Below are 26,765 nucleotides of genomic sequence, written 5' to 3'. Positions count from 1 at the left end.
TTTTAATTCCCTGACAGCTCTGGTTACCAAATCCAAGAATTCAGCTACTACCTATGAAGAGATTACTATTACATTGTTAACTTTTTTCCCACAGGTCACTAAACAGCCATTGGACAAGGACTGGTTTTTCATTGCTTGCAGCCCAGCTGCATTTCAGCAGCTTGCTGTAGCCCAGCACTTCTCAGTGCATTTTCTTCTAAACAGAGCCTTTCAATGATGTTTGGCTTCCCAATTTTCAGTCAAATAGTTGATAACCAGTTTTAAATTAGAGTAATGATTAACAAGTCATGATTAGTCTTTTCCAAGTAGTATGTACTTGCTGATTCAGGCAGCTCAAAAAGTATCCAGGAGGAATGCAGGAAAACATTCTGGTTACATTTGCACTAATTAACACCAGCAAATCAAGTACAGTCAGGCTCTTTCTCTGGCCCTGAAGTCAAGCAGTGAGGCAGAGGTCAGATCTGTATGGCTAAACCCTCTTCACCCCACCAAACAGAAGAGCTATATTCAAGCAGCTCCCTGTGAACAGTTCCTGGCCTGTTCTTTCTAACCATGGCCCAGCACTATCTAAGGGAGAGCTTTTCCATTTAAACCACAACCATGCTAACACTTCAACTGCTTGGGGGCTGTAGCAGTCAAGGATAGCATTCAGTCCCTGGCTGTCCCCATCTAGTTTATTTGTGCAGATGTAGCCTCTGAGAAGAGTGTTTTGCGTGCCTGGAGTTGCACAGAGCAAGGAGGTGGGTACCAAAGCTAGATGACATCTGGTGCAAAGAGGAATTGTACACATCAGACAAGAGGTGAGAGGTGGGGAGGTGCAGGGGGAATAAGGGGCAGAAGGTTAAGATTGTTAATTTGGCTTGTAACAGCATCAGAAAATTTCTTTTTTTTCTTTTTGGATAGGGAGAATGACCTGTAGTAATGATGTTACATGAGATTTTATACCGTCTTAAAAGTTTAGTGTATGGCTTCACATGACTTTGTCTGCATATAGTGGTGATCCCCATGGTGTGTAAAGGTGTAATACAGGTCTTATAGTCAATGCAGACTGGATGTTAACAGGACCTGCAGAGGCTGTTGGGTAGACTACAACTGCACTTTTTCACCCTGGAAGCTCCTGTGACCTTTATTTCAAAAGAGAAGGTTTAAAACCCTGTGCTTTGTTTTGATAGTGCTTTGTGACTGGGCAGCCCTGGGGCACTGTGTGTTTGCAGATTGACAAGTCTTTTGAAACAGAGCCACATCTGGGTCCAGTAGGCACAAGGACTGCCATTGCATGACTTTCCAGAAGTCTAGATTTGGCCAAGCAAGAAGTCTTGGTACCCTTCTGGAAAAGACTTTTTAAAAAAAGGTAAAAGTGCAATCTGTTGATGATCTCTTTTCCATTGGGATCCAGGCATGAAGATGATGTGCAACACTTCAAAGTGATGAGGGATTCCAAGGGTAGCTATTACTTGTGGACAGAGAAATTCCACTCACTAAACAAGCTGGTGGACTACTACAAGACAACTTCCATCTCCAGGCAGAAGCAGATCTTCCTAAGGGACAACAGCCAAGAAGAAAAGGTAAACACAAACTGTCCTTAGGAATTTTGCAGTCAGAAACCTTTCTGTGGAAGGAGTTCATCCCATGAGAATGTCTCATGGTGAGGAGGAGGACTGTGTGTCCCTGGAAACCCAGCCACATAACTACACTGGTGGGGCCTGAGACACAGATTCTTAGTGGATTCAGTGGTATGTAGAGTTGTAAAATTGAGCAGAATTTTTTGATTCTTCAAATCTGAATAAAAGTGCTTTGCTAAAGCTTTGCTAAGAGCTCAGAACTGAAATTCTGAGATGCCAAGGGAAGCAGGATTTACCTTACTGAAATGCCTAGATTGCCTAAGGGCAGGTACAGAACTGGCTGGTGGATTGTGACTGAGAAGAATTTGAGTCTGGTTTCTTAGGGTCCTTTCACACACCCAGAGTGCAACTACACCTGCAAGTTTGTCTGCTCAGAAGAATTGTCCATCTCCTGCTACTGAGCAAACACAGTAAAAGGAATGTGGGGGAACAGAGGGCAGAACCTGGAGCAGTTAACCTGGCTGTTAGGAACTGGAAAGTACTACAGAGAAGAACATAGGAGATCTGGGAACAAGATGTGCCTTCAGGAAAGGTATAGTCAATGTTTGAGAACTCAGACAAATCCCAGTCCAATGAATGCCTGGTTTTGTGCCAGGGGAACAAGCAAATGACATAGCAGAGGCTGCTACACCTTGCACTCCCTGTACTGGGAGTGAACGTGCCTGGTCACTGCAGCAACCCAAGTCCTGCTTTACTGGGAAACGGATTCTGGTATTAAATTACCAGGATGCACAAGTAAGTAGAGGCAAGGCAGAAAGTATGTGACCTGCTGACTACAGCAGTAAAGCTTTATAGGCTGTGTGTGGGTCATTCTTTCTGGCTCAAAATGAGAGATGATACATTCTCAGTCTGAAGAATGGGCCTGGGTTGTTGTCTCTTTCTAGACCACTTATACAGAGCTTTAAAAATGCACCAGTAAGGTATTAAAATAGAGGCTCTGGGATCTGTAAGAGAGAGATCACAGCAATGAATCTCTGTGTCTGGGGAAGGAAAGAAAGACTGTACGCATGTATATCAGTATAACAACCTGTTTGGGCTGACTGTGAGCAGGAAGGGAAAGAGATGCATTTGCTCCAAGATGCAGACAAGCAAATGAAAGAACAGAACTCAAGTTTGCTTTGGCAAACTCTCTGTACATTTATTATGGTGATGGGAACAGCAGAGTATGTTTAGCACCCATCACAGTGGGGTTTCTGTTCACAATTCAAATTTTTAGATGCTACAGCCATATGATGAAATGATTGTAATATATAAATTTCAGTTCAGAGACAAACGGATTCTAAGGGCAGTATTTCAAGAAAGAGCTTGGCTCCTGTGCTCATCCTCACATCAGTAGCCATATTTTCAGCCCAGCACCTCCCAGTACTACACTGATTTCAGATGGAGAGTGGCTACAAAGATCTAAAATACAGGATTCCTGATTTGTTCTTCTGTTCAGAGAGGCGGGGTCTTTTATTTGAAAGAGCCTCCAGAGTAGTGGGTAGTAGTGGTAGTGCTCAGTGTGCAGTGATTGCACAGCTTTAGTCAAGGATGTGGTAGGAGGTGACCTCAGTTTTGTGATCTTTCTTCCATCAGGAGAGGTGTGGTGGGAGCCTGGAATGGATAGGTCGGGAAGGATTCCACGTGGGAGGAGCAGCTGGAGAAGATCATTCTTCTGTATCCAAGAGATATGTAGAGCATCCTGTTCCCATACTGCAGCAGCAACAGGTACTGCCAGGAACAAGGGGCTGGGACATCAAGCCCAGGCATATTTTTATTGCTTGGTAGTGAGTGAGCAGTCATTTTGTCAAAAATCTGCGTCTTTCAGCTGTGCACACAAAAGAGAACTTGTTTCCTAGATGTTTCCTACTTCTTCTCTTCATCTGCCTCAGCCAATTTGTGTTGGTATGACTTAGATGTGTGGTCATATGGCTACTTTTCTTTGAATTTGATTTTGTCTCATTCTTCTTTGGCTAATTTGGCTACTAGATTTATAGGCCTGCTTGCTGTCCTTTACACTATGGAGCAGCCCAAGAAAAAGTAAAGTAGTGAGTCCTCAGATACAGTCAGCTGCACCAGCACAATTGATGTTCCCCCAGCACATGGGACAGAGGAAGAGCAAGGAGTGGGCAGGACTGGGTCATAATAACTCCAGATTGGCTAAAGTCACCTTGGCAAGCATGGTTTTTATCTGTAAGTTAGAACAACCTTAGTTTTTTCTCCACAAGTCTCAGAGACCAAAAAAGCCCCTCTCTGACTATTTGTCCCAGCAGCTGTGAAACACAGCTGAGAGTCAGCTTTCAATTCCTAAAAAGTAAAATCCAAAATAGAGCAGTCTAAGCTGACCTCTTCCATGAGGGTCATTACTTGCAGGGCTGGAGCACAGGGACTTTATTGGAAGCAGACATCTAAAATTATTGATGTGTGGGCTTGGTCCTGATTCTTGGCCCACTAATGACTCTTAAATCCCCTCATTTATACATCTCAGAATATATATGTGTCGTGGTTTAATCTCAGTAGGCAACTAGGAACCATGCAGCCACTCACTCACTTCTCCTCCTGCAGGTGGGAGTAGGGAAAGAATCAAGAAAAAGGTAAAACTTATGAGTTGAAATAAGAACAAATTAATAATTGAAATAGAGTAAATAGTAGCAGTAGTACTAGTAGTAATAATAATAGTTGTTATTATCATTTTCTGTTTATTTAAAAGGAAATAACAAAAAGAGAGAGAGGAATAAAACTCAAGAAAAAGAAGTGATGCACAATACAATTGCTCATCACCCACTGGCTGATGCCAGTCCCTAACCAGTTATTGGCCTCTTCTGGCCAACTCCCCCCAGTTTATATACTGGGTATGATGTTCTAGAGTATGGAATATCCCTTTGGCCAGATACTGAGAAGTCCTTGATTTAGAGTGAGCCTCTGCTTAGCAACAACTGAAACATTAGTGTATTATCAGCAGTATTCACATACTGAATCCAAACCACAGCATTATACCAGCTACTACAAAGAAAATTAACTCTATTCCAGCCAAAACCACATCAACATGACTTTTTTACTGCTATTTTCTTTCTAGGAAAGATATGGTGGGAGTCTGGACAGGAATGACATGATGCACAGACTAAGGGATCATGGCCAAGGCAGTGCAGGAGCTATGCAGAGGAGACACACGGACCCTCTGCACCAGCAGACACCGGTAGGTGATGCACCTGGGAGGCCTCCTCTGCCCACGTCACTGGGTCCCTTAGCAATGGCCAAGCAGTCTGCACCATGTCACCTACATGGAGGTTGCATGAGAAGTAGTGTATTTTGCCTGCCAGGCCATGTCTTACAAGACATTTCTGAGTCTCATGACTTTATGCCAGCCACTTGAACCTGCTCCTGGGACACCCTGAGGGTAGGACTACAGTGTAATGTGAGCACAGTTCTGGTAACTGCTCTCCAGGTCAGTCTTATGCAGCCTTATGGAAGAGGGAACTTAGCATGAGCTCAGCAAAACAGGAACAATCCCTATCTGAGACACTGGAATGAGCACAAGCTCACCCATGGATTTTGATCAAGCATGAGACTAGTCCAGCAGAAGAATTTCTGAAAGCCTAATGATCTCTTCTAGAAGAACTTCATGTCCATTAATGCACAGAGCTTTCAATTATCTTTGCCACCACAGCCAGGCAGTGACTGATGACAGCAGCTAAATGTGCAGTACATTTTTTAAGTTCTATGGAGAGCAGCCTCATGATACTATACCATACTACAATGTTCCTCCTGTCTTGCAATGCACTTGTAGTCACACCGTCTCTTCCATTAATTTTTGCGGCCGTCCTGAAAAGGCCTGAGATCACCCAGCTCTACTGTCTGTGCCTGGCACATCTCTCAGACCTCCTTTGCCGTCAAAGCGGGGCTCACCTACCTGACACCCTTGGCTGTCAGAGCCTCTTAGCACAGTGGATGTGGGTGTGATGCAGTTGTGTCTCTGCAGACATCCCAGACCACTCCCCTGTAGGATCCAAACCTGGCACTTGACCTTCAGTCACTACCTGCTCTGCCAAGTCCCACTGTGTGAATGCCCACACAGAATGTGGTGTCTGTCTCTGCCTCAGCCTGTGACTCCACTGCCAGCTACAAATATTTCCCCATCAGCTCAGTGTGACCTAAGGATGCTCCTCTTCCTTAAAGAAAAGTCCAGCTTCAATGTCTGGTTATGTCTCTCTCCATCACCAGAGAACCTAGATCCAAGGAGAGAAGGGAAAGACAGCAGACCTTTCTCAAGAATGAGTGAAAATGATCAGATTGGATTAGATTATTTGGAACATGTTAAAAAATAGGGGCATGCCTCTTCTCTTGGCAAAAGCCCGGAATCTTTATTGTAATCCAGCTTAAAGTACAGTGGTTTTTATCTCTCAGAGGCTGTGGCAATGAATAACAACATGCTTTTGCCTGCCACATTCCATCAGTGATGTAGAAGCCACAAATCCAATTATAGGAAGTTCTATAAGTCCAACCAATTAACTAGGGGCGAGGTCTAAGCAGGGCCCCAAATGGAAGATTTATCAAAATTTGTCTGCCTTCAAACAGATCTCTCCCTCTGTCCCTGCCAGATATACCTCCTAAATTATCCATGCCCTGTGGTGTGGATGCCAACAATTTCCCAGAAAGAAGCCCAAGCTATGTCCTTTAAAATATGATTTCTGGCCAAAGAAATCTGGGAGATTGACTGCAAAGTCCTAGAGAAAAAAATCTAACCATAGTGCACATGACAGTGCACACTCCAAATAAACTGGTATACCCAAACAGACACTAAATCCTTTGGATCTCAGGGACCTGACCTTGGGGAGAGTCTGAAGAAGGTTTAAGACCCTTCCCTATGCCCCTAAATTGCCTGAAAGAACAAATATCCTTCTTCATCCTTCTTTACAATGTTCTCTACTCTTGCCTGTGTGCTTGCCTGTGTGCAGTCATCAACTGGCTGAGGACACATTTCTGTATCTGTACCAGCACAGGCCAGCTCCCTAGAGCCATTCCCTGATAGTTACAGCCCAGCAGGTCTCAGGCAGGAGTGCTTCTGTGCTCCCAAAACTGGCTTCAGATGTGGCTGTCCTGGCTGAACTTATGGGGCAGAGGCAGCAGAGCCATGAGAACACAATTTCCTAAGGACCAGCTCTCAGTCTGACTTTTCACCTTATGGTGCAAATTCCCACAAATACACTGAGGCTGCTGAGAAACCAAACACCATCCCTTGAGGTGTCCCAGTTAATTGGTCCCTCCTTCCTGCCATCTTGGCCACTTCCTGGTTTAATTACAAGTTGGTCTAAAATTCAGCACTGCTTGTCCTTGCTTAGTGAATGTATTCACTGGGTCTTAGGAGGGGTGGCAAGGATGATCTTTCACAGTCCTGGCTCCTTGTTCCCTGCCTGTCTCTCCTCTCCGTTCCAGCGAACGCTGTGGGTCCGTGCCTTGTACGACTTCGATGCTCTGGAGCACGATGAGCTGGGCTTCCGCACTGGGGACATCTTGGAGGTTCTGGACAGCTCCAACCCCTCCTGGTGGAAGGGACGCCTGCGTGGGGAACTGGGGCTCTTCCCTGCCAACTACGTCACACCGGTGGTGCTGTGAGGGCACAGTGTGGCCCAGAGGGCTCTGCTCGAGCTGCTCTTTCGACGTGACAGGGACAGAGAAGGAGTGCATCTTCCCTTGCCACCAGGACATACATTGTTTTTTGTTTTGTCTTAATTTATTGGCAATTGATCTTTTGAAATGATGGTATGAAAGAGAACCCTTTGAGGAAGAAATTTTTTACCCCTTTTTTTCACAGTCATGAAGGGGAGGGAGCAGAAATCTTGGACTGTTCATTAAGACTTTGCTGGGTGCTCCCTGCCCTGTCACCTCTTTAGCTAACTATTGATAAACTCCTGCAATTAGGTTTATTCTGTAGAAATGCCCCTCAGGAAAGTCAGGCTTCAGGTTAACTTCAGGTTCAGTATTCAGGTAGCCCTATCCCTTCATTTTGGATCTGGTAGCAGTCATAGTCTCTTCAGGCTCCATTCCACCTTTCTGTCAGAGGCAGGAGGGACACCCACGTAAATTAAATGATCCTTGGCCACCACATTAAACCTTCAGTTAGGGAAGGAAAGTGAAGGAGGTGGAGGTTGAGATAATCTAGGCTTTCCCTAATAGTTTCTGGCTTTCTTCTAGTTTAACTATTTTCTTAATAGTTTCTGGCTTACCCATCTCACACTGTGTGTATGGACTGTATGGATATACCAGATGAAGGGGAGGAACCCTGTAAGCTTTTGTACAAACATGCAAGTGGTGAAGGTATGGGAGGGCAAGAAGCTTTCTTTGTTTCTTCTTGTAGGCCTGCTCTTCTTTCTGTACCCCCTAGCAACTTCCCATTTTCCAGCTGCTCTCTTAGGTACCTACACTTCAGCTAGATAGTCTGATTAGAGAAGATCAGACCCTTCAGCTAAATTAGTATCCACTGGATTGGATAACAGTTAATATTCCTCACTGGTTCCTTTTGTAGAACTGAACTGGGGAGGAATTGGAGAGTTTTCTCTGGTTTGGTGGCAGAAATTCTTTCCCTGACAACTTGCTGTGCTGAGGATCACCATGTACACAGCTCTGGCTCACTAGAGAAATGTCCCATCCAACAGGTTAAGCTGTTATTTTACAGTATGCAGAGAATAAAGCTGTAGCCATCTAATAGTCTATTCTCTATTCCAGTTTCTTTTGGATAAAATAAGGTAAATTAATTAATTAAATTAAGTTTTCAAATAACTGCTAAGTGAATGCCCAGATGTGATAGAAATTTATTGCAAATGCACATTACATGTCCCCTTCACAAACCCTGTGATGGGGACTCTACTGCATAACCACTGCTCAGGCGTGTTGATATGAAACAAGCTGCCTGAATTTTTCACACGTGGGACCTCAGCAGTCAGCAAGGAGAAGTGATGATTAATCATTATTGAAAAAGAAAGAATAGGCAAGTGAAAACCTCTAAGCACAAATCAGACTCAGCAACAACAACAAAAAAAAGTTCTTACCTTTTGTTAGTCTCAGTGGAAGAAAAAGAACCCAGGAAATAGGTTCTTGGGGAAGGCCAATTCAATGTAGCTGGCCTGAATAAAGCTGCCAGCTAGACAGAGTGTTAGCACAAAGAACCCATTTTGAGAGAACTCCACCAAAAGCAGATTGTTAATGGGTGAAGTAAAATGAGAATATTTAACAAGGCATATAAACTCTATAGAGAATAGAAAACTTTGAAAGACTCAGAACTTACTGGCTACCACAGTGGTCCAGGGAATATGGCTGCCTGGGCTGGATGTGGCCCTGTTCTCTTGCAGGAGCTCTGCTCTGGCCCTTTAGTGTCTTCTTCTGAAGGGAAGTCCATGAGGCTTCTTTTGAAACAAGATCCCTTACCATTTGTATGAGGGTGTAAGCTCAGGACTCCAGGCAGTAATAAATTTGGAAGTAAGGTAGTAATAAATTTGGAAGAGAGAGGGTTAACACTCAGTGAGGGAGAGGGAGAGCATTAAGGCCAAGAGGAGATGGAACCAAGAAACCAGAGACTAACAAAGGCAAAGGAGGGATAAAAATGATGAATCTTTCATATTCAGATCTGGCTGAAACAAAAGAAATGGTGTATTCACAATTATTCCCATCATGTCAAATCATCTTTCAATTTTCTGTATTAGTTACTTTTAAAATTAGAAGCAATGTCTCTTTTTCCTTTCCTCAGCACTCTAAAGACCCTCTTGGTAGTGAAGATGTAGTTGCATAAAATTAATTGAAGATAATGCACTTAGCAGTTTGATAGCTCTTCATGCATTTGAAACCCCTTTACAGAGATTAACTAATTAAGCAAGTCTAAGTAGTGCCTTGCAAGTACCCCTGTGTTAACTCATGACTCATTTGAGGAAGAGGTAAATTTTCATGTGATTTTTTGAATTGATGTTTAAGGAACTAATACCTAAGGTAATTAGTATTAAAGGACTGCACACTAATTATGGACAGCATACCAGAACCACAGTAAAATCAGGATTTCTCATTATGAGCAGCACCTAATGACAGCAAAATTACCAGGAGGTGACAGCCTCATGGCATCTGTGATAACTCCACCAGGGCCTTGCTCTGCTGCCCTGTGCAGGGGCCAAGCTCAGGGCTGCCTTGCCCAGTCTCTCTTGCCTCTGCTTTTGGCCTTGCAGTGCTGCCTGCAGGTACTGCACATGGCAGGAGCTGGGAGGCACAGGGGTCAGCCTGCATTTCTGTACCCTCCCACAGTAAAAGTCATTTTTCTCCCAGAAAAAGAGCAATGCTAAGGATTGTGGCTATTCCCAAATCAGTGAAGACTCCAGATACAAGGGCAAAGTGGGGAATTTTGGAATGATAGAAGGGGCTCTAGGATGGAGACATTTTCTATGTCCCACGCTATTTTCTTCCCATGAAATTCTCTCTCTCACAGATCAGGCCACTTCATAAGGAGAGACACTCCTCTCTTCTAGCCACATACCCTGCCAACCTTCCTGCGCTTTCTTCCAACAGGTTTTAATTGTAGCACAATCCTTATTAATACTGTGGTGATTCATTCACACCTCAGAGTCTATTGCTCATGCAAGAGGCACATATTAGCAACCTGGGACTGGAGCCTTAAGGTGACAGTGCTGCTCTGACCTTACCTGACATTTGCCAGTGTTTTGGAAAGAACCAAACCTCTGTCTGGAACATATCCCAAGAGAGTCCACTGTGAAACCAAAATGGGAAGGGATAAAGAGGAAAACCAGAAGAGTATTTTGTTTGTTATTTTTCTTAAGCAAGAAAGACAGTTCATGAGAGAAGAAAATGTAAACTGAGATAAAAGTAGGAAAAGTATGTGGGAAGGCAAACATAGCAAATGAAACAGAGGAAGCTGGACTTGTACATGGTAAAATAAGTTTGATGAGCACAGCTTAGCTGTGCTCCTGTCTGAATGAACTTTTTGCCTATGTTCTGCTGCAAATATTTTGTTGGAAACGTCTATGTGATTAATAAGGCTGAGATAAAAAGAGTAAATGGAAATTTCTTTTGATGTGAAAGATGTGCAGGCAGTTTTCTGTGCCACAAAAGAGAGGTCTCTCTGCCTTGGTGTACATGTTTGCTGTAGCAGCCGTGCTCACTGGAGAAACCATGGGGTCAGGGCTGGTTCCCATTGGACTGCTTACAGGTAGGAGCCACCAGGGAGATGACCTACCAAGTCAGCACCTGCTCAGGCTGCTGTTCCAGCCTCTTGTGCCAGGAAAACAAGTCCGTGGGCGGTGGTTGTTGTTTTTTAAATGGAGGTTTCAGTGGGCTGTGCAGGAAATTTGAAGCTTCTCACAACAGCCACCTGTTACTGATATTTTCCTATTTAGCAGCACCTCTCATCCTTCCTCTGCAACAGGATCCCAATGCTGCAGGCTCTAGAAAGGCCCTTTTACCTTCAGCCCTCGTGGAGAGTAACCAAGGATGTCACAAGCAAAAGATCCAGCAGCCAGGACTACATGGCTTGAGCAGCCTTGAACAGCAGTGTGCCATCAGCTGGGACATTTTGCACTGCAGGAGCAATGGCACAGCAGGTGTAGTCCAGCAGCCAGGGGAAGGGTGACCCCTACCCCAGCTGGGAAGCAGCAGGTCTTTAGTCAATGCTGGTGTCACATCACAGGGACAACAAGGATGTCTGGTGGGACAGAACTGTGGCCATCTGGACTAGGGCTCTGCTCAGACTCTTGTTCTGCAGATCTTTGCCCAGGAGCCTGGTTACACCACACTGGTGTGAGAAGTGTTTGGCAATGTTGCCCATCCCTGCCCAGTGCAGCCCCAGAAGTCTTCATGCACCTCCTTGCAGCTGCAGCCCATCACCTTGCTGCCCTTCCTGGGCCCAGCTTGTGCCTCTGTGCTGAGAGAAAGTGCTCTGCAGACATCTCATTTCAAATATTTGTTCAAAGCGATTGGCTCAGGTGCTTTTAGATGAAACCCCATGGAGGTCAGTCAAAACCATTAGTGTTCCCTAGGTGATCCAGGCAGTTACATTTACTGGCTAAAACACAGGCATGAGCTAAAGAGCTTCTGACACCCAGCCTGTCGTTGCTGCTGAAAACTTTGCATTTCAGTGGGGAACCATGAACTGAGTGCATGATAAAGCCTTTAACAGCCCTGAAGAAGAGGGCAGAGCATTGCCAATTTCTCCAATTTTTTAGAGGCAACTTTCATGTGACAGAACTCATGAGCCTTAATTGGCATCAAATGCAAAAGAAGTTTCTTATATAAGCAGAACTGCCAGCAGAAAACAGCCAATGACTTATCTGTGAGCTCCAGGGTAGCAGGGAAACAGGCAAGTGAATGAGGAAGGGTCACTGACCTTTGCGTGCAGAGAAAATTCAAAGCACATTGTCCGCTGCTATTGTGCAAGTGAGAGGTGCTTGGCCCATGTCCAGCCTGCCATCATGAAAATGCAAAATTTCACAAATGGCAGGCGTGCAGGAATCCTTGTAGACATGCAGAAATAAAATTAGCCCAGGCAACAAAGGGAGGAAGAAGAAACAAATTAGAAGATCTGTAGGCCTCTTGTGGCTTCTCCCGCTAGTCCAAGTAGGCTCATTTCCACCAGGATTTGTGAAAGATACAGCATGTTGAGTTTGTCACAAACAAAAACAACAGTAAAAATGGGGAAGAAAAAGCAGTTTAGGATGTGCATCTACTACTGTGCACTTTGAAGCTATAAAATGATGACAGTGTCCTGAGACAATGACTGAAGTTTGAGTTTCTGTTTAAGTGGTGCTTCTGAAACCTTTCAGTGCTGTCTGTGATTCATGCACATCTATGAATTCTGTGGTTCTATATCCAGCCACAGAAAAGGAAAAAAAAAAAAGGAAAATCCAGGAAAAATATGAGATACATTGCAAATGACCTCTAGATCAGGAGAGAAGGTATCTTCTATGACTGTGCTGTACTGAACGTGTCATAATTTCCTTGTGCTACTAACCAGTCCCTTTTCCTGGTCAAATTCCAAGATGAGTACTACTGCAGTACCAACTGGTAATAACATACAGCAGGAATCAGTGCCTGGTGCCCTTTCTTGTGACTGAATGTTTTCTGCCAGAGTTTTGTTGCTGGTGTTGTTGTTGTGTGGGGGGATGATGTTGATGTTTTTTGCAGCATACCAAAGGTTTGGTTGTGAAATGCTGAATTAGAAGCAGACTGCACCAACATGGGTTTTTTTAAATTTGGTTGTTGTGGGGGTTTTCTGTTTGGTTTGGTTTTTGTTTTTCTCATCAAAATTTATGTAGGAAAAAAATCAACTGCAAGTTTACTACCAGGACTAAGGGTTTGGGAAACTGCCCTTTGCTCTGCCCCTTCGAGAGTGACTTTGATCGGAGCAGAGTGGGCGTGTAGCTCGTTCTGCATTAGCAGCTCTCCGCGCTCACCTGGCAGAGGTGCGAACAAGAGCAGTGTGCGGCAGCAGACACTCAGCTCTCTGTAGAGAGTGAGTCGATCTGAGCTCGCTGTTGCGAGGGCAGCTGCTTGCGCTTTATCGGACCGAGATGGGCTGCTAATAACAATGGCCGTGATTTCATCAGAGCGGGTGAGTCAGCGCTGCAGCTCGCTGCCGCCCTGCACAGAGGCATCCGCTGGGATTTGCCGGGATCAGGAGTTGAGTCAGCTCACCGAAGGCTGCACAAGGAGGTCCGGAGCCAGCGCAGGGCGAGCAGTGGGAATGCACAGCCCGGAGGGGAAAGGGGAAGGCGCAGCCTCCCCGTCCTGGCAGCAGGAGCTCTTAGATCACCTCCTCCTCGGCTGCGGACTCAGCAAAAGGAAAGCTTCCCTGGCAGTGAGGTGGCCAGACAGCTTTCACATGAGATGGGGATCCTTTCTTTAAAGGTCGTCTGGGGGATCGGAGTGCAGGCAGGAAAGCGGGAGAGAGCTCAGACCGTGCTGCAGGCAGCGCCTCTCCTCCATGGAAGCTTACAGAAGCTCCACTTAGCAGTTGTAGGAATTTTGGGTTGGTTTGGGTTTTTTATTTTTACGAAATAATTTGACTGTAGTCAAACTCTCAGTCATTCAAGCTATGCTCAACATTCACTCCGAGGAGAATGGAACATACTCAAGGGTTTTCAGGAGTAGAGGAATAAAAGCGAGAGGCACCTCGCTGCCCTGTGAAATCGCTGAATTATCAGAGCCACTCGCTGTGCTGCTGCTTCTCTCTCTGGATGGGGTGCAGCTCTCGGTCACGTTTGTCAGGCTGCAAAGCGCGCCAGGGCTCACCAGTTTAAATCCTCAGCGTCAGATGACCACAATAATAGCTGCAAATTCTCATTTAAAATGTGCACCCCTTGTAGAGCACAGGCGTTTCACAAACGCTGGAACACCAGACACGAACACCTGGAATTTAGGGCTCCAAAAATAAGAGGTAGGGCTCCAAGACACAAAAAATGGGCGGTTTGCATTTCTGAGAAACGAAATGAAAAATCAAGCAGTGAGATGAAATTAAAATAAATGCAATGTCACTGAATGAAATTAAATCAAAAATCAAGGAATTAAGTGAAATAAAACTTCAAGGAATGAAATTAAGTGAATGGTAAGAATCTAGACATTTCCTTTCATGAGATGAATCGTCATTCAAGGAATGAAAAGGATATCAAGGAATGAAGACAAAATATAACTTAAAGGAAGGAAATTAATTCAAATTGATTGAAAGAAAATTAAAAATAAGGAAATGCAATTAAATGAAGTCTCAAGATTTAATTTTCTTTTGTGAAATGACAAAGCAAGGAATGAAATAAAATGAAACTTTATTTAATAAAAGGAAATTAAATAGAATTTTAAAATACAAAAAAGAAAAAATAAAGGCAATTACAAATCGAGGAATGAAATTAAATTTAATGTATATCATGAAAATAAATGAAAAGGCAAAAAAAATGAAATGAAAAAATTTAAAAAGGAAATGTAACAAAATGAAATTAAATAAAATCTTGAGATTTTATTTTCTAAAAGGAAATAAAATGACAAATTTCATTTGATTTAATTTTGTTACATTTCCTTTTGTTTTGTCATTTAATTTCTTTTCCTTTTATCCCATGAAGTTTCATTTCAGTTCGCTTCATTTTTTGATGTTTCATTTCATTTCATCTTTGATGTTTGATTTCATTTCATTTTTCATTTTCAGTTCATTTCATTGAATTTTCATTTCATGAAAGAAAATGAAATCTTGAGATCTCCTTTAATTTAATTTCGTTACATTTCATTTAATGCAGCTGTCTTTTGTGTATGAGAAATTCACCTTTGTGTTGACCACCCTGTTACTTTGAGCATGGTTTAAAACTCAGGTTCATGAGTGGCTGTCCTCTTTCTCGTAGGATGTTTGTTCCTTGTGTGGACAAGGCCAGACTGGCTCAGCTCAGCCTCTGTGTCCCTTCTCACTGCCACATCAGCTGGGACCTCTTGTCTTCATCACTGTAGATTCTGATATCTTCATCCTGCATCCACAGCTTAAATCCTTCATTTGGTTCTTAAATTCGTTGTACAATGTTCCTGAAGTCCACCATCCCCATCACTTCCTTTCTCAAAAGTAGGTAAATTTGTAGATTTGCTTTCCATTTTCTTACACCTACCATGGACATGAGTGTTCTCTCTCTTTTGTGTGTGTGGGGGTTTTGTTTTATTTTTTGAGTTTTGCAAGCATTATTTTACTATTTTTTCTTACTGTTTCCAAGTTGCTGTAAGCACTTGGGAATGCTAAGTCCAGGCCAAGGCCCTGTAGTGCTGGCACTGTGCCTGTGCCTCAGAGCTCTTGCAGCTTCCAGCTGGTGATAAGAGGTGTACAGGCAAGTCAACAGGAATAGCACAACTGTAGGACCACAATTCTTACCAGGAACAATCATTTTGTCCCACCTTGTCAGCTTGTAGTTGGCAATACAGGGCTGGCCTCCCCTCAACATCTGCACAGATGCTTAGGTCTTAAACTAGCCTGGAAGTCACTCAGGTCACTCCTGAGGTATGAATGCTTGATCCCAATTAATAAAGGATGAAGCAGAGAGAACCCATGAGATGCAGGAATCCAGAGTCAGCAGCTTTGGCAGAACTTTGTGAGGTTTCAGCCTTGGTGTCATTGTCTAAGTTTTAGGAAGCAGCAGCCTGTGCTGGCTTAGTGGCAGAGCTCAGGCAGCAATTTGAAATTAAAATTTAAAATATGTCAACTGGGGCGAAAAAAAAATAAAGGATCCTAATTAGAAAATGCAGAAAACTGACAGAGAAAACCAAATACATCAAAGACATAACCCTGACTGGAAACCTTATAACAGTAAAGGATTTTAAGAAGATTTGGAATAGGAGTAACACTAGCAATGATACAGACTTGAGAAAGAACATTTAAATTGATATAGGGAATACAGGGGCCTTGAGTAAGTTTTTATGGAATAAGCAATGTATGTTAATCTTGGCAAACTCTGTCCTATGGCTTTGTCCCTAGTCATACCCAAAACATCAGGGGTGAAAGGAAGACAGCATGGAATCAATTCCCTGGACATCTCTGTGCTGAGAGAGGCTGTGACAGGTTCAGAAAATGAGACAGAAACTAAAAGGGGAAGGGAAGAGGGTATTTTTCATTGAACAATGACTTCAAATCCATGAGAGCCTCAGTGTCACACTGAATGGAGGGCAATGAAACAAGAAGTCACAAAGTCCAAATCCTTACACAGGTCTTTATTTTCCACATCAAATATATTTATATTAATGGCATCTCATGCCCATTAATGGCATCTAATGCTTAATATTTGCAGTGGAACTGCCTTGCATAAGTGGGACTTCAATGTCTGACTGCACCTGAGCATCTGACCCTCTGAAATGGGCTCTGCTGGCCCTGCAGTGTCCCTGGAGCCTCTGCAGTGCAAGGGCTGCTGTGGGGAGAGCAGCACGTGGGATGGGAACAGAGCCTCCTGTCCCTGTGGTGGAGGGGAGGTGCTGCACACAGGATACTCTGCTGTGGGCGGCTGACATCCTGGACCAAAGGTAATTACTCACATCTTCATTTTCCTTCTCTGACTCCCCCACTAATGTTTCTTCCCTATTTCTATGGGCCTGTGTGTGCAGAATGCTGCCTGTGGTCCAGAAGATTTCTTATCTTCCCATCCTGCCAGCTTGATAGGCAGTAGAATGAGTGGGATACAGCACTAAGAGATCATTAGCATTCAAACAGGTCAGGAGCTCACTTGGGGGTTTTGGATGACAGTGTTTTCCCAACTTCTTGTCAGAAACAAGTGTTGATAAACACGAGGGCAGTCACCAGTGGTGAAACTGGAAACATGAAATCAAACCTTGGTGGTGCCTGGAGGCAAGGAGGAGCTCACCTTGCGCATTTGCTCACCTGCAAATGTGAGGTGAGGAATGGGAGGTCATGAAATGCTGCCCAGAAAATACAAAGTATGCTGTGGAGAGCTGGCAGTTTGCTTCCAGCACCTCTCCTCTGCTGTCCAGGGCAATCTCAGGGTCTGAGAATTTCCTTTTCTTGTGTATAATATGCTGAGCAAGCATCTCTCTCCTGTCCTACACTGAGCTTGTTGGTCCCTAATTTTCAGTGTACACTAAAATGTGTGGGGACAGCTATGTGTATGTGTGTGTCTGTAGAAGATTCAGTTAGTGCCTGCTTAGATTCGTGGGTATATGTTCTTGTTAGGAATTTCATCATTTCACCCAGAGTTTCCTTATGTGTAAAACGGAGATAATAACAGGTAATTACCAACCTGTCAGGGCTGCTGTGAGGACAAATTAACCAATGCTTGTGTGGGTGTTTGCAGATGAAAAGCATGATATTAGGACTAAATATAATGATTGAATATTACAGAAGAGAGTTTGTATTTACTATGGTGATTGAATATGAGTTGAAAGCACTTTGTAGGTCTTTATTTCTTGTGCAGTACTGAGTATTTGTGGAAGGTGGAAAACTGGTGGAACCAAGTTTGGGGTATGCGTCAAAGAAATGGTTGAAGTTCCTCTTTAACCTGAGAACTGACTGGCTTTCTTCTCTCAACTAAATCTAATGCTGAACAAGGGACAAGGGAACAGAGGAATGAAAATGTGAGCAAGCTAGAGAGGAAGAGAATGAAAATGAAATGCAATTGAAGATCATGATTTCAAAGAACAAAAATGTAAAAAAATGAAAGGGAAAATAAAAGCTAGGGGAAATTAGGACAGAGGAAAGGAAAGAAACCTCAGGGATTCATGGGTGTTACATTTTCTCAGTACATGGAATTATGAGAAAGTAAAGACCAATTTAAGAGGCATCAGAAACAATAGATGAAAAGCATATGCAGGGAAAGAGATTTAGTGAAATGGGAAAGAAGCAAAAGATGTGCTTAATTATTTTTTGTTTTCATTTTGTTTAGTGTAATGACATAATTCTTTTATTTCCTATGGGTTGTTGAGAGGCACTTCTTTGCAAATCTAGAAGACGGTGCCAAGTATTTCAGATGCTTTTTGCATGTGTTCCATGGGCAGGCTGTTAAGAGTTAAGGTGTGGATGCATCTGTCAGCGTGAGAATGGCCCTGTCTGGTTTCATCTGGCTTTCATGCTGTCTCTGGAGAATTAATGGAACAAGTTCATTTCCATCAACTCCAGTGAAGCTGCACTGCAAGTGAATCAGAGCCACTCTGACTGCTAAATGCAGCTGTTGCCCTATGAACCCCTGGTCCAAAGTGTTCTTCAGGTCAAACCTGGAAAGTTTTTTGATTAAACCAAAATAATAAGACAAAAGCTTAATTGTTATGAACACTCTGAGTATGGTACGTTGATGTGCAGGCTGCCCAGAGGAGTAGCAAGAGGAGGTGGACCATGAGAAGAGTCAGGTGGGAATAACCAACATACACAGAGTTCAGGGAGCAGACTGGATTTTTTTGCAAATTGTCCTAGGCTGCGATGAAAATCATTGGCAAACATCCTTGCAGAGTCCTGTGGCCTGTTTGTTTTAGCACCCTCTGGTTTGCCCTCTCTCACCCCCACTCTCCCTACTTCAACATCTCCAAATCCAGGATGGCTCCAGTTCTTCACCTTGCTTCATATCTCTTCCTTGCAGCCCAAAACCTTTTTTGGGCTGAATCACTCTTACCTCAACTCACTGGCCTAAATTAATCTTTTGTGTAATTCAACTGACTGAAATTGACGTAAATTCAGTTACATCAGAGCTGAAATTAACACAGTCTGACTAAAATAGCACCTGCCTTTTCTACCGAACCAATGCCTGCTTCTTCCCCACCTCCACCCACATACCATGATATTAACATTTCTTTCTCCTCATTGCTCTTTCACTTATCCCACTGCCACAAGCAAGCTGTGCTCTCAGTGGTTGGTGCTGCCCTCTCTGCTCCAGCATCCTGTTCTCCTTCATCCCACAGCACAGGCTGTTGGTGCCCTGCCTGTGTCCAAGCCCATGCAACAGTTTTGCATCTTCTATTGGATTTTCCTGTCCTTTACCACAGAGATGCACCATCTGAGTTCAGAGCCTATTTGCACTAGGCACTTCCTGTACCTGTAGAAATTATAGTCTTACTCCAAAAAATTTGCAAGTCAGAGTGCCATGATGTACAAACAGGAGGAGGGAAGTTAGATGGGGGTGAAGTTATTTGCCAAAGGAGGCCTAGCAGGACAATGGCAGAGTTGTGGGTATCACACTCAAAGCCTCTCTTCCTTCTCCATGACTTCCTTTAAGCCAGCATGGCATTTCTCATCACCTCTTTCAACTCCTATCTTTGGGCCTCACCCTGACACAGTGGTAAAACACCTCCTTTGCTTGCTTTCTCATTCCCTCTGGCTTTCTGACTTCCTTCAGCTTTCCCTTGGAGCATGCTCATGTTGGCTAGGCTTTCTTCAGTCCTCTTGAAAAATCTGGGTGTTTGCAGCCAAAAATAAAATATGGCTTCTCTGGTTGAGCTGTACTTTATGTCTGGCAACATGCTCCACCCTATCCATCAGGGTATCTCTTTGGGGCAAGGATTTATTCCATAATTGCTCTAACTTATATATTATCATGGCATATGTATCTGCAGTGTTATGCAAACTGTAAAAGCTCCTAGTTCTAAAGGTCATCATGTATTCACCTTCCAAACACAGATGAGCTCAGAACAAAAGGGAATGGCAGGCTCATGAGGAGATGAAGGCAGGGACTCACCCTGATCTAACTAATTTGCCAAGGCAGTGTTCACAAAAGTTACCTAGTGCTGCAGACAAACAACCCAATCCAACTTCTCTATCTTCCAGATGAGTGAATTAATTTCCCAGCACTGCTGTGTAGCTCCATAGCAGTGGAGAGCAGCATGGACTCCCAGAGCAGGATGTTTCTCATCCTAAGTGTCAGGCTACCGAGTCCTCATGCTGGGATTTACACATGGAGCTTCTCGTTCCGCAGTGTTGGGTGCCAGCTGTATCTTCCTGGAGGTGGTACACAGAGGCTGGAATGTTGTAGAGGCAGCTGCGGTAGATTTATCCCCAAGCTCACAAGAGCCTTGCTGCAGTTAATGGCCTTCAGAAGCTGGAGAGCCACTGTGCTACCTGGTGACCAAGGCCACCAGTACATCCCACACATGGCTTGTCAGTGTTACCCCGAGCACTGGCATGAGTGATTGCTGAGCTGTGATTTAATTTTCACATTGCTCTGAAGTGTTGAAAGAGGATCACAAGTAATTTCCTTACCTGAGCTCATGAAGTGACCCCACTACATCCTATATGTGATTTCCAGGAGGACTGGGGATAAATTAAATGCTTGTGAGATATGCAAAATTCTAAACCATTATTGGCAGTCCTTTCCAAGAACATATTTTGTCTAGTCACAGCATTTACCGTGACTTAGGTCAATTGTCAGCATGAGGGGAAAAATAAATCCAGTCATTGCTTCCTGCACTAATTGGCAGCCTCAACTAAGTGGAATTAGAGCCATGAAGACTGGACTCTCTCATTCTGATTGTCAGAGCAGAGATGCTCTGGTAGGGGATCTTCCACAGGTTGCACTCTTCCCCAGGGGATGCAGCTGCTTCTCCAGTAGAAGAATATAAGTACAGGAGGGTGGGAAGAAGGTGTGGGGGTCTGGCAAGCAGAAACCTGTTCCTGAGCCAGCCATGCTGGAAGAGTAAAAGGAAAAATGCCCAGGGTCACTCTCAAGGGAAGAATTTTTAAAGATCCCACTGAAGTATGACAGGGCAAATAGGAAACAGGTGAGTAGATAAGCTAAAGACAAGGGGAGAGATAAGGATTCTTCATCATCAGGAGAAGGGGGGACAGGAATATGGATAAACTTAGAGCTGTGGCTTATTTCTGCGGCAGCTTCTCCTCCTTCTCCCCTTCTCCTATGTGTTTTGCATGAGGGTGCAGCACAGTAACCTGTCACAAGCTTGAAATAAAGAGTACTGGGGGACAATCTGTCTGAAAAATACCCCTCTGCCAAAAAAAAAAAGTCTCTTAAATATGATGATCAAAGTGTTCAGGTATTAACAGATGAGAATGGTTTATGAATCTGGATTAGCTCAGAATCCATCTGAGTATTTTTAAACCTCTAAGACTGAAAGCTATAAACCTTCCTGAGAGAAATGCCATTTATTTTAAAATGAGCAGCAAAATCTTGATTAATTGAGTTGCAAAAGAAATGGATCTAAAACCAGGCACTGGAGGAACATGAGTGCATTATGCATTTGGGTTTTGCTTTTGGAAGAATTCAGAACCACATCATGTTGCCAATGCTGATCTGAAAATATGATATTCTAAGCCTGAATTCAGGTGTCCATAGACCCAGGGAGGGATTGTCCAGGTCACTATTCCTGTGACATTTTCTCAGGATCAGGACCATCACCATGCCTCTGGTCAGTTAGCTGAGAAGTTCTTCCCTACTGAAGTCCAAGCAGAAATGTCTCCAGTATCAAAACAAAGGTGCTCTGTTGGTTTCCCCGTGTGTGGCTTTGGGGTGCCCAGGGTGTGCCCCTGCTTGGAGGGATGCTATGGCCTGGGACAAATTCTGCTATGCAGCGTCTCAGCCAAGCCACATGCTGCTTTGGCCACAAAGAGCAGCTGGAACGGGGCAGGGAATGTCACCTGGTTCTTTTTCTATGACCTTACTTCAGCATTTATAAAGAAAAAGGAAAGGCAAATTACTTTTGAACATGAATTCCTGTGAAGTTTTACTTTCACACCTCCAACATGTCTGTCTGGAAACGGCCTTTCCAGAGGGAGGTTTGGTCGGCTCCTTTTATTTGCCTTCTCTGACTCACGAGAGTCACTTGCACCCACTCAATCCTGCCTGCACTGTGGCACTGCTGGACAAAAGCACTGGCAAGTGAGAGGCAGGGATCTTCTGGAGCTAGTAGTGCTTCTGATAAGGTCATGAGCAGCTGATTTCTCCTTTGCACTGCTTCTTTGGATGTTTTTAAGCTAAATACACATCCGAGTCCCATATATGCTGATCAGTAAAGGACATCTTCAAAACCAAATTAACACACTTCTACCACATCTGAAAATCTCCCGTATCTTTCTTTATGTTCATGAATCACAGATCAACTTGTTTCATCTCCAGGTCTAAGCCTACGCTTCAGCCTCCTGCATCTCTGCTCAGAGAGTTCCCTTTTTCCTTCCTATGCCCCTCCCTTCACACAGTTTTGCATTTTTTGTGGGGGCCAAACTGCTTCCCAACTATTCATTTTTGTATTTTTAGGGCCAGCTTCTAATTTCTCTCCCCCCTAGTCAAGCCTCACAGTTATATTCTTTCCCCCTCCTTATGAGAAACAGTTTCCTATTTTGCCATGGCTGTTCTTAGCCATCCTCTGGGATATCTAAAACTTTGTAGATACCAGAGCCTCTTCTCTGCTTCCAACTACTTTCCTTTCCTCCACTGAATATGCAGCTTTTCAAATAAGTTTGTTCATTCTTGAACACTTCATGTCTCTCTTGCATCCCCTCTACTGACTCCCTCTTCCCCACCACTTGGGTTATAACTTTGCCATGTCTCATCATCAGCACATAACTCCATCTCCCACTTGTTGTTGCTGCACTGGCTGGAGGTCTGCACCACAGTACCTGGATAGTCCCATTAATCACTTCCTGCCAGTCTGCTGCTCCTCCCTCCAGTCTCTGCCTGGGACACCCACCCCAGACTTCCTGCTCTGCTCCATTCCTCCTCCTGTTCCCTCTCACCTGAGCATTTTCTTTCTCAGAGAGCTGATAGCAATGCACACTCACAGGTGGCCAGTACACAAATAAGTGCACAATGCTGCAGACTTGTTGTTGTCTTAATTTTTCAGTGTCCCCATTCCTGGTGTTCCTTTGTCTATAAAGCACACCGTGATTTGAGTGCTACTTAATTATAGCTGCAATTAAGCATCTTATTCAGAGGCTGCATTGCTGGTTCCTCACTGTTTTCTTTAGCCAGAGCTTCCATTCAGGATTTGGCTCATCTGCAAAGGGACTCTACAGCTGTATTTCTTAATTTCTTCCCCCCACCTCCTGCAGGGGAAACCAAAGAAAATGCAGGTGACATTGGTTTGAGGTCTCATTTTTTAGCTCTTCTCTATACCAGCCCTGTGAAGTAGAGTAGTATTTTCCTAATTTTAGAGAATGGGAGCTGAGGGACAGCAGATGACTTGGCCAAGGCCCCTCAGGGTAGCTCAGCTGAATTGCACTCAGTTTGAATCCCTGCCTGTATGGGTGTTGAAAGAGCAAGAGACCAGGGTCAGCACTATTTCTTACAGGAAACTGCTTAAAAAGTGCTGTCCCATGAAGAGAAGCAGACAGGGAAAACAGCTAAAGGTCTTTCTGTGCGTGCTCAGTCAGCAAATACCTCGCTGCAAGACATGAGCCTGTGAACGCAGTTGTTCCTTTCTGCTCTCTTCAGAGGACTCTCTTACCTATTTACTCTCACATGGAAACATGTGAGTGGGAGGCCAGAAGCTCTCGACTCAACTCATTTGCGGCAATTCTCCAGTTCAGCAGCTAGGTTTTCTCCCTGAGGCAGTGTAATGTGACAGAAAGGAAGCTTCTGAAAGCATTTCTTCATCCTCGGGATTGCAGGCTGTCACTGCTGCTGCAGAAGTGACACACCTGCCTGCCACCGCCTGCAGCTCTTTGGGTTGCTGGAGGGCGAACGGGGAAGGCAGGAGCTTCTTCCTCTCCACCCTGAAATCCCCTTGTTTCAGGCTTTTTTTGCTCTGCCAGTACTTGGACATGACTAATGCAGCCATTCCTGTGCTGGCTTGGCAGCCCTTGCAAATGGGATTTCAGACTCGGGACAAGTGGAGCACAGCTCGCTGTGCACGTAGCAGTCTCCCCACAAACTCCTGGATGCTGATCCAGAGAAGAGAGTCAAGAAGGTACAATCTCCACCAAGCCTTTGTGAGTCTTGCTGTGGTGCCAGCCAGCACAAGGAAGGAGTATAGTGTTTAATATTAACCATGGCACGGGCACCTATTTATTTACTCTTCTGTTTCAGGACAGCAAAGACCTGTCACCTCAGACTAACCTGCAGCTGACACAGTGAGAAATGGAAAACACTCTCTTGTAATCTCCATCACGTAAACAATTAGTTGTCTTTGCACAACTAATTTTTAAGCAGATGCTGCTTTTTATGGGAAAAAAAAAAAACCAAAACCAAAGAACAAATCAAATCAAAACAAAAAACAACCTAAAAGGTAGTATGGTTGAATCAGAGACATTTTGGTAAATCGTATTGGTATTTTTTGGAGGATACCACTCTTCACAAAAAGACTTCTACTATACAGTTTTTGAGCACTGTATCACAAAATGATATGTATTTTAATATCTGCCCCTGTTTTTACTCCTCTTTTGCATGTAGGTGGTAACTGTTTTTCAGCAAAATAAGATGTAGGTGAGAGGGAAAGCATCAGGATTTTGTTCCTAAAGAGCCGAGCACTCAAAGGTTTATTATGAGAGCTTGTAGCAGTTTATGCCACATGAGAAACACTGCTGGGAAATTTATCAAAGAATGTATCATGAGGTGGGCTATTTAGGGACTGAAATTACATAGGAAGGACTGGCAAGAGAGATGTGTGCAGTCACAATTAATGCTAAATATAAGGTGTCATATCTTTATCTAATGCACAGCCTGCACTGCCTCGCAAAGGAAAGTTAAGCAATTAGGCCCAAATAACCAGATTATCCGTGGGAGGTGTTTGAAGACAGATTTAAAACACTGTAATAGGGTTGGGGGAGGGTTACAACAAGAGGTAATATTTCCTGATAGGTTAGTTTACATCCTTTGGAAAACATTCTGGAACCGGACCAGAGAGTAAGCAAGGCCTTAAGCAGGCCTTGGCCTGGGACAACACCCACAGAGAGGCGAAAAGTAAAGAGAGCCAACCCTGCCGTGCACACGCAGCCCCTCCAGCAGGTAATCCCAGGAACAAAACAAACCCAGCGACAGACAGCATAGTTCTCTGTGGGTTTGCAGCTGCCTCAGCACAATTCAGAATCAGCCTTCCCTTTTCCTGTTTCTCTTGAGCCAATGCTAAGGGCAGAGAGGAAAACCTATGCCCAAACAATAATGACTCTCTTTTGGAATGGAAACTGGAATTCACTCCTTGATCCCAGAGGGGCAGGGCCAGGTGCAAGTCTTTTCCCCACTCTGCCTGACAAGTTTCTTCTTCTCCAGTCCTGAAGGGTTGGATTGACTCTGTGGCAGAGAGGGCAGTTTGTTTGCACAGCTCTTTCCACTCCTCTGAGGTGAGGCTGTCAGCAGGAGGATCAGGGAAATCAAAAAGAACTGAATCATCTGGCCTTATAAAAACTCCAGATCAGGAAAAGACTTGGTTGGAATGTACTGATGTGAGAATGGGGAGTGGGGATGCCATGGGACATGTACTTGCTTTGGGAAGGGGTCTCTCTCACCTTCTGCAAAGCTCCTTGCCCCTGTTTATTCTATCAACACACAAACAACATTTTGTCTTCTAGAGTGAGAGGTGGGGACTAAACATTTCATCACAACAAAGTGAAAATAATCTCTGCTGCCTTTACTTGGATGTGGGAAATACTCGCTTGCTTTTAAATACAAAACTATACATATATTTGTGAACCTACTGTTGCTTTCATGTGGGAGCCTTAGGTGAACACAAAAGACTACATTGTGCAGCTACAAATGAACAGAGCATCCAGGATTAAAGAGATTTTATTTCGCCCCACATGAAATAGCAGAGCTGATGGCAGCCTCTGGTACAGAAAATAAAAATACAACCAACAAGTAATTTAGTGAGGATTGGAACTAAGAAAGTCACATCTCCTGTATATTTGTATATTGTGGCTGATTGACCATGGTGTCTAAGATGGAAAAAAATTAATTTGAAGCTCTTCCTCCAGATCAAGCACTTATTAGCATTCTCAATTTTATGGAATATCTGAAATCTAATAAGGCATGAACCCACATTGTAACTTGCACTGTTGGGGACTGTGATAGAGTCTCTTTTTGCTATCAGGCCTGTTATTTTTCATAAATCTGTAGGGATGTAATTACACTTCTGCCAAACTTGTTTGAAATCAGACAGTGGGCTCAAAAGTTTATTAGAGACATGGACAGACAGGCAGACAGGCGCAGACACCATGACCATGTAAGTCTCATTTCCATCAGAAATAAGGCTAAAAGAACTTACATGGAAATTAATTTTTAAAGGAGACTTGATAGGCAGAGGAGTAGACCTTTGCAAAGTGTAATTTCAAATTTTAAGTGAATTTCATGCTAGGAAAAGCTATGGAAGACAGTCTGGAATACTAAAAGTATCTCTTTTACCTAAAGGAGAGGAACAGCACAGGATGAGCTGTGGTGGCCCACCTGATCCTTGTTTTTTTAAACTAACTCACACTGAGGGCAGGTGATTACTTAGAGAGAGGAAACAAAGAGCAGCTTCAGAAGCTCTGTCCCCTATAGTTTTTCTGCATGTGAGCACTTAGGGGATAATCACAGATGTAAAGCGCTGTAAATGCCTCTGAATGTTTGTATTTCACCACTGCCTTTGACTTTGTTTGTATTTCACCACTGCCTTTGACTTTGTCCTTGTTTCCTTGCTCATGCCTTGCCAGCTCTGTCCCTGGACTGCAGTGGGGAAGCTCTGCTCTTTATCCTTTGTGTGCAATCCGCAGTGGGGCTGGAATCTTGATTAGGGCCCCTAGAAACGATC

At 43.9% G+C, this 26,765-nt stretch overlaps 1 protein-coding gene across 1 annotated transcript in view; it reads left to right on the top strand.

Annotated features, from left to right (window-relative positions):
• The window catches only part of GRAP2 (GRB2 related adaptor protein 2), a 98,687-nt gene extending 91,409 nt beyond the window's left edge, over positions 1 to 7,278 (top strand). The window contains exons 5-8 of the mRNA XM_036400213.1: positions 1,397 to 1,565; positions 3,198 to 3,329; positions 4,678 to 4,797; positions 7,035 to 7,278. Of these exons, the coding sequence (XP_036256106.1) occupies positions 1,397 to 1,565; positions 3,198 to 3,329; positions 4,678 to 4,797; positions 7,035 to 7,214 (601 nt within the window). The 3' untranslated portion in view covers positions 7,215 to 7,278. The remainder of the gene's footprint in view (positions 1 to 1,396; positions 1,566 to 3,197; positions 3,330 to 4,677; positions 4,798 to 7,034) is intronic.
• Positions 7,279 to 26,765: the final 19,487 nt, after the last annotated feature.

This window comes from Molothrus ater, chromosome 5 (genome assembly GCF_012460135.2).
Source record: "Molothrus ater isolate BHLD 08-10-18 breed brown headed cowbird chromosome 5, BPBGC_Mater_1.1, whole genome shotgun sequence".
Lineage (NCBI taxonomy): Eukaryota > Metazoa > Chordata > Aves > Passeriformes > Icteridae > Molothrus > Molothrus ater.
Note: the sequence above shows the minus strand (reverse complement) of the source record. Positions and strands in the feature narration are given on the sequence as shown.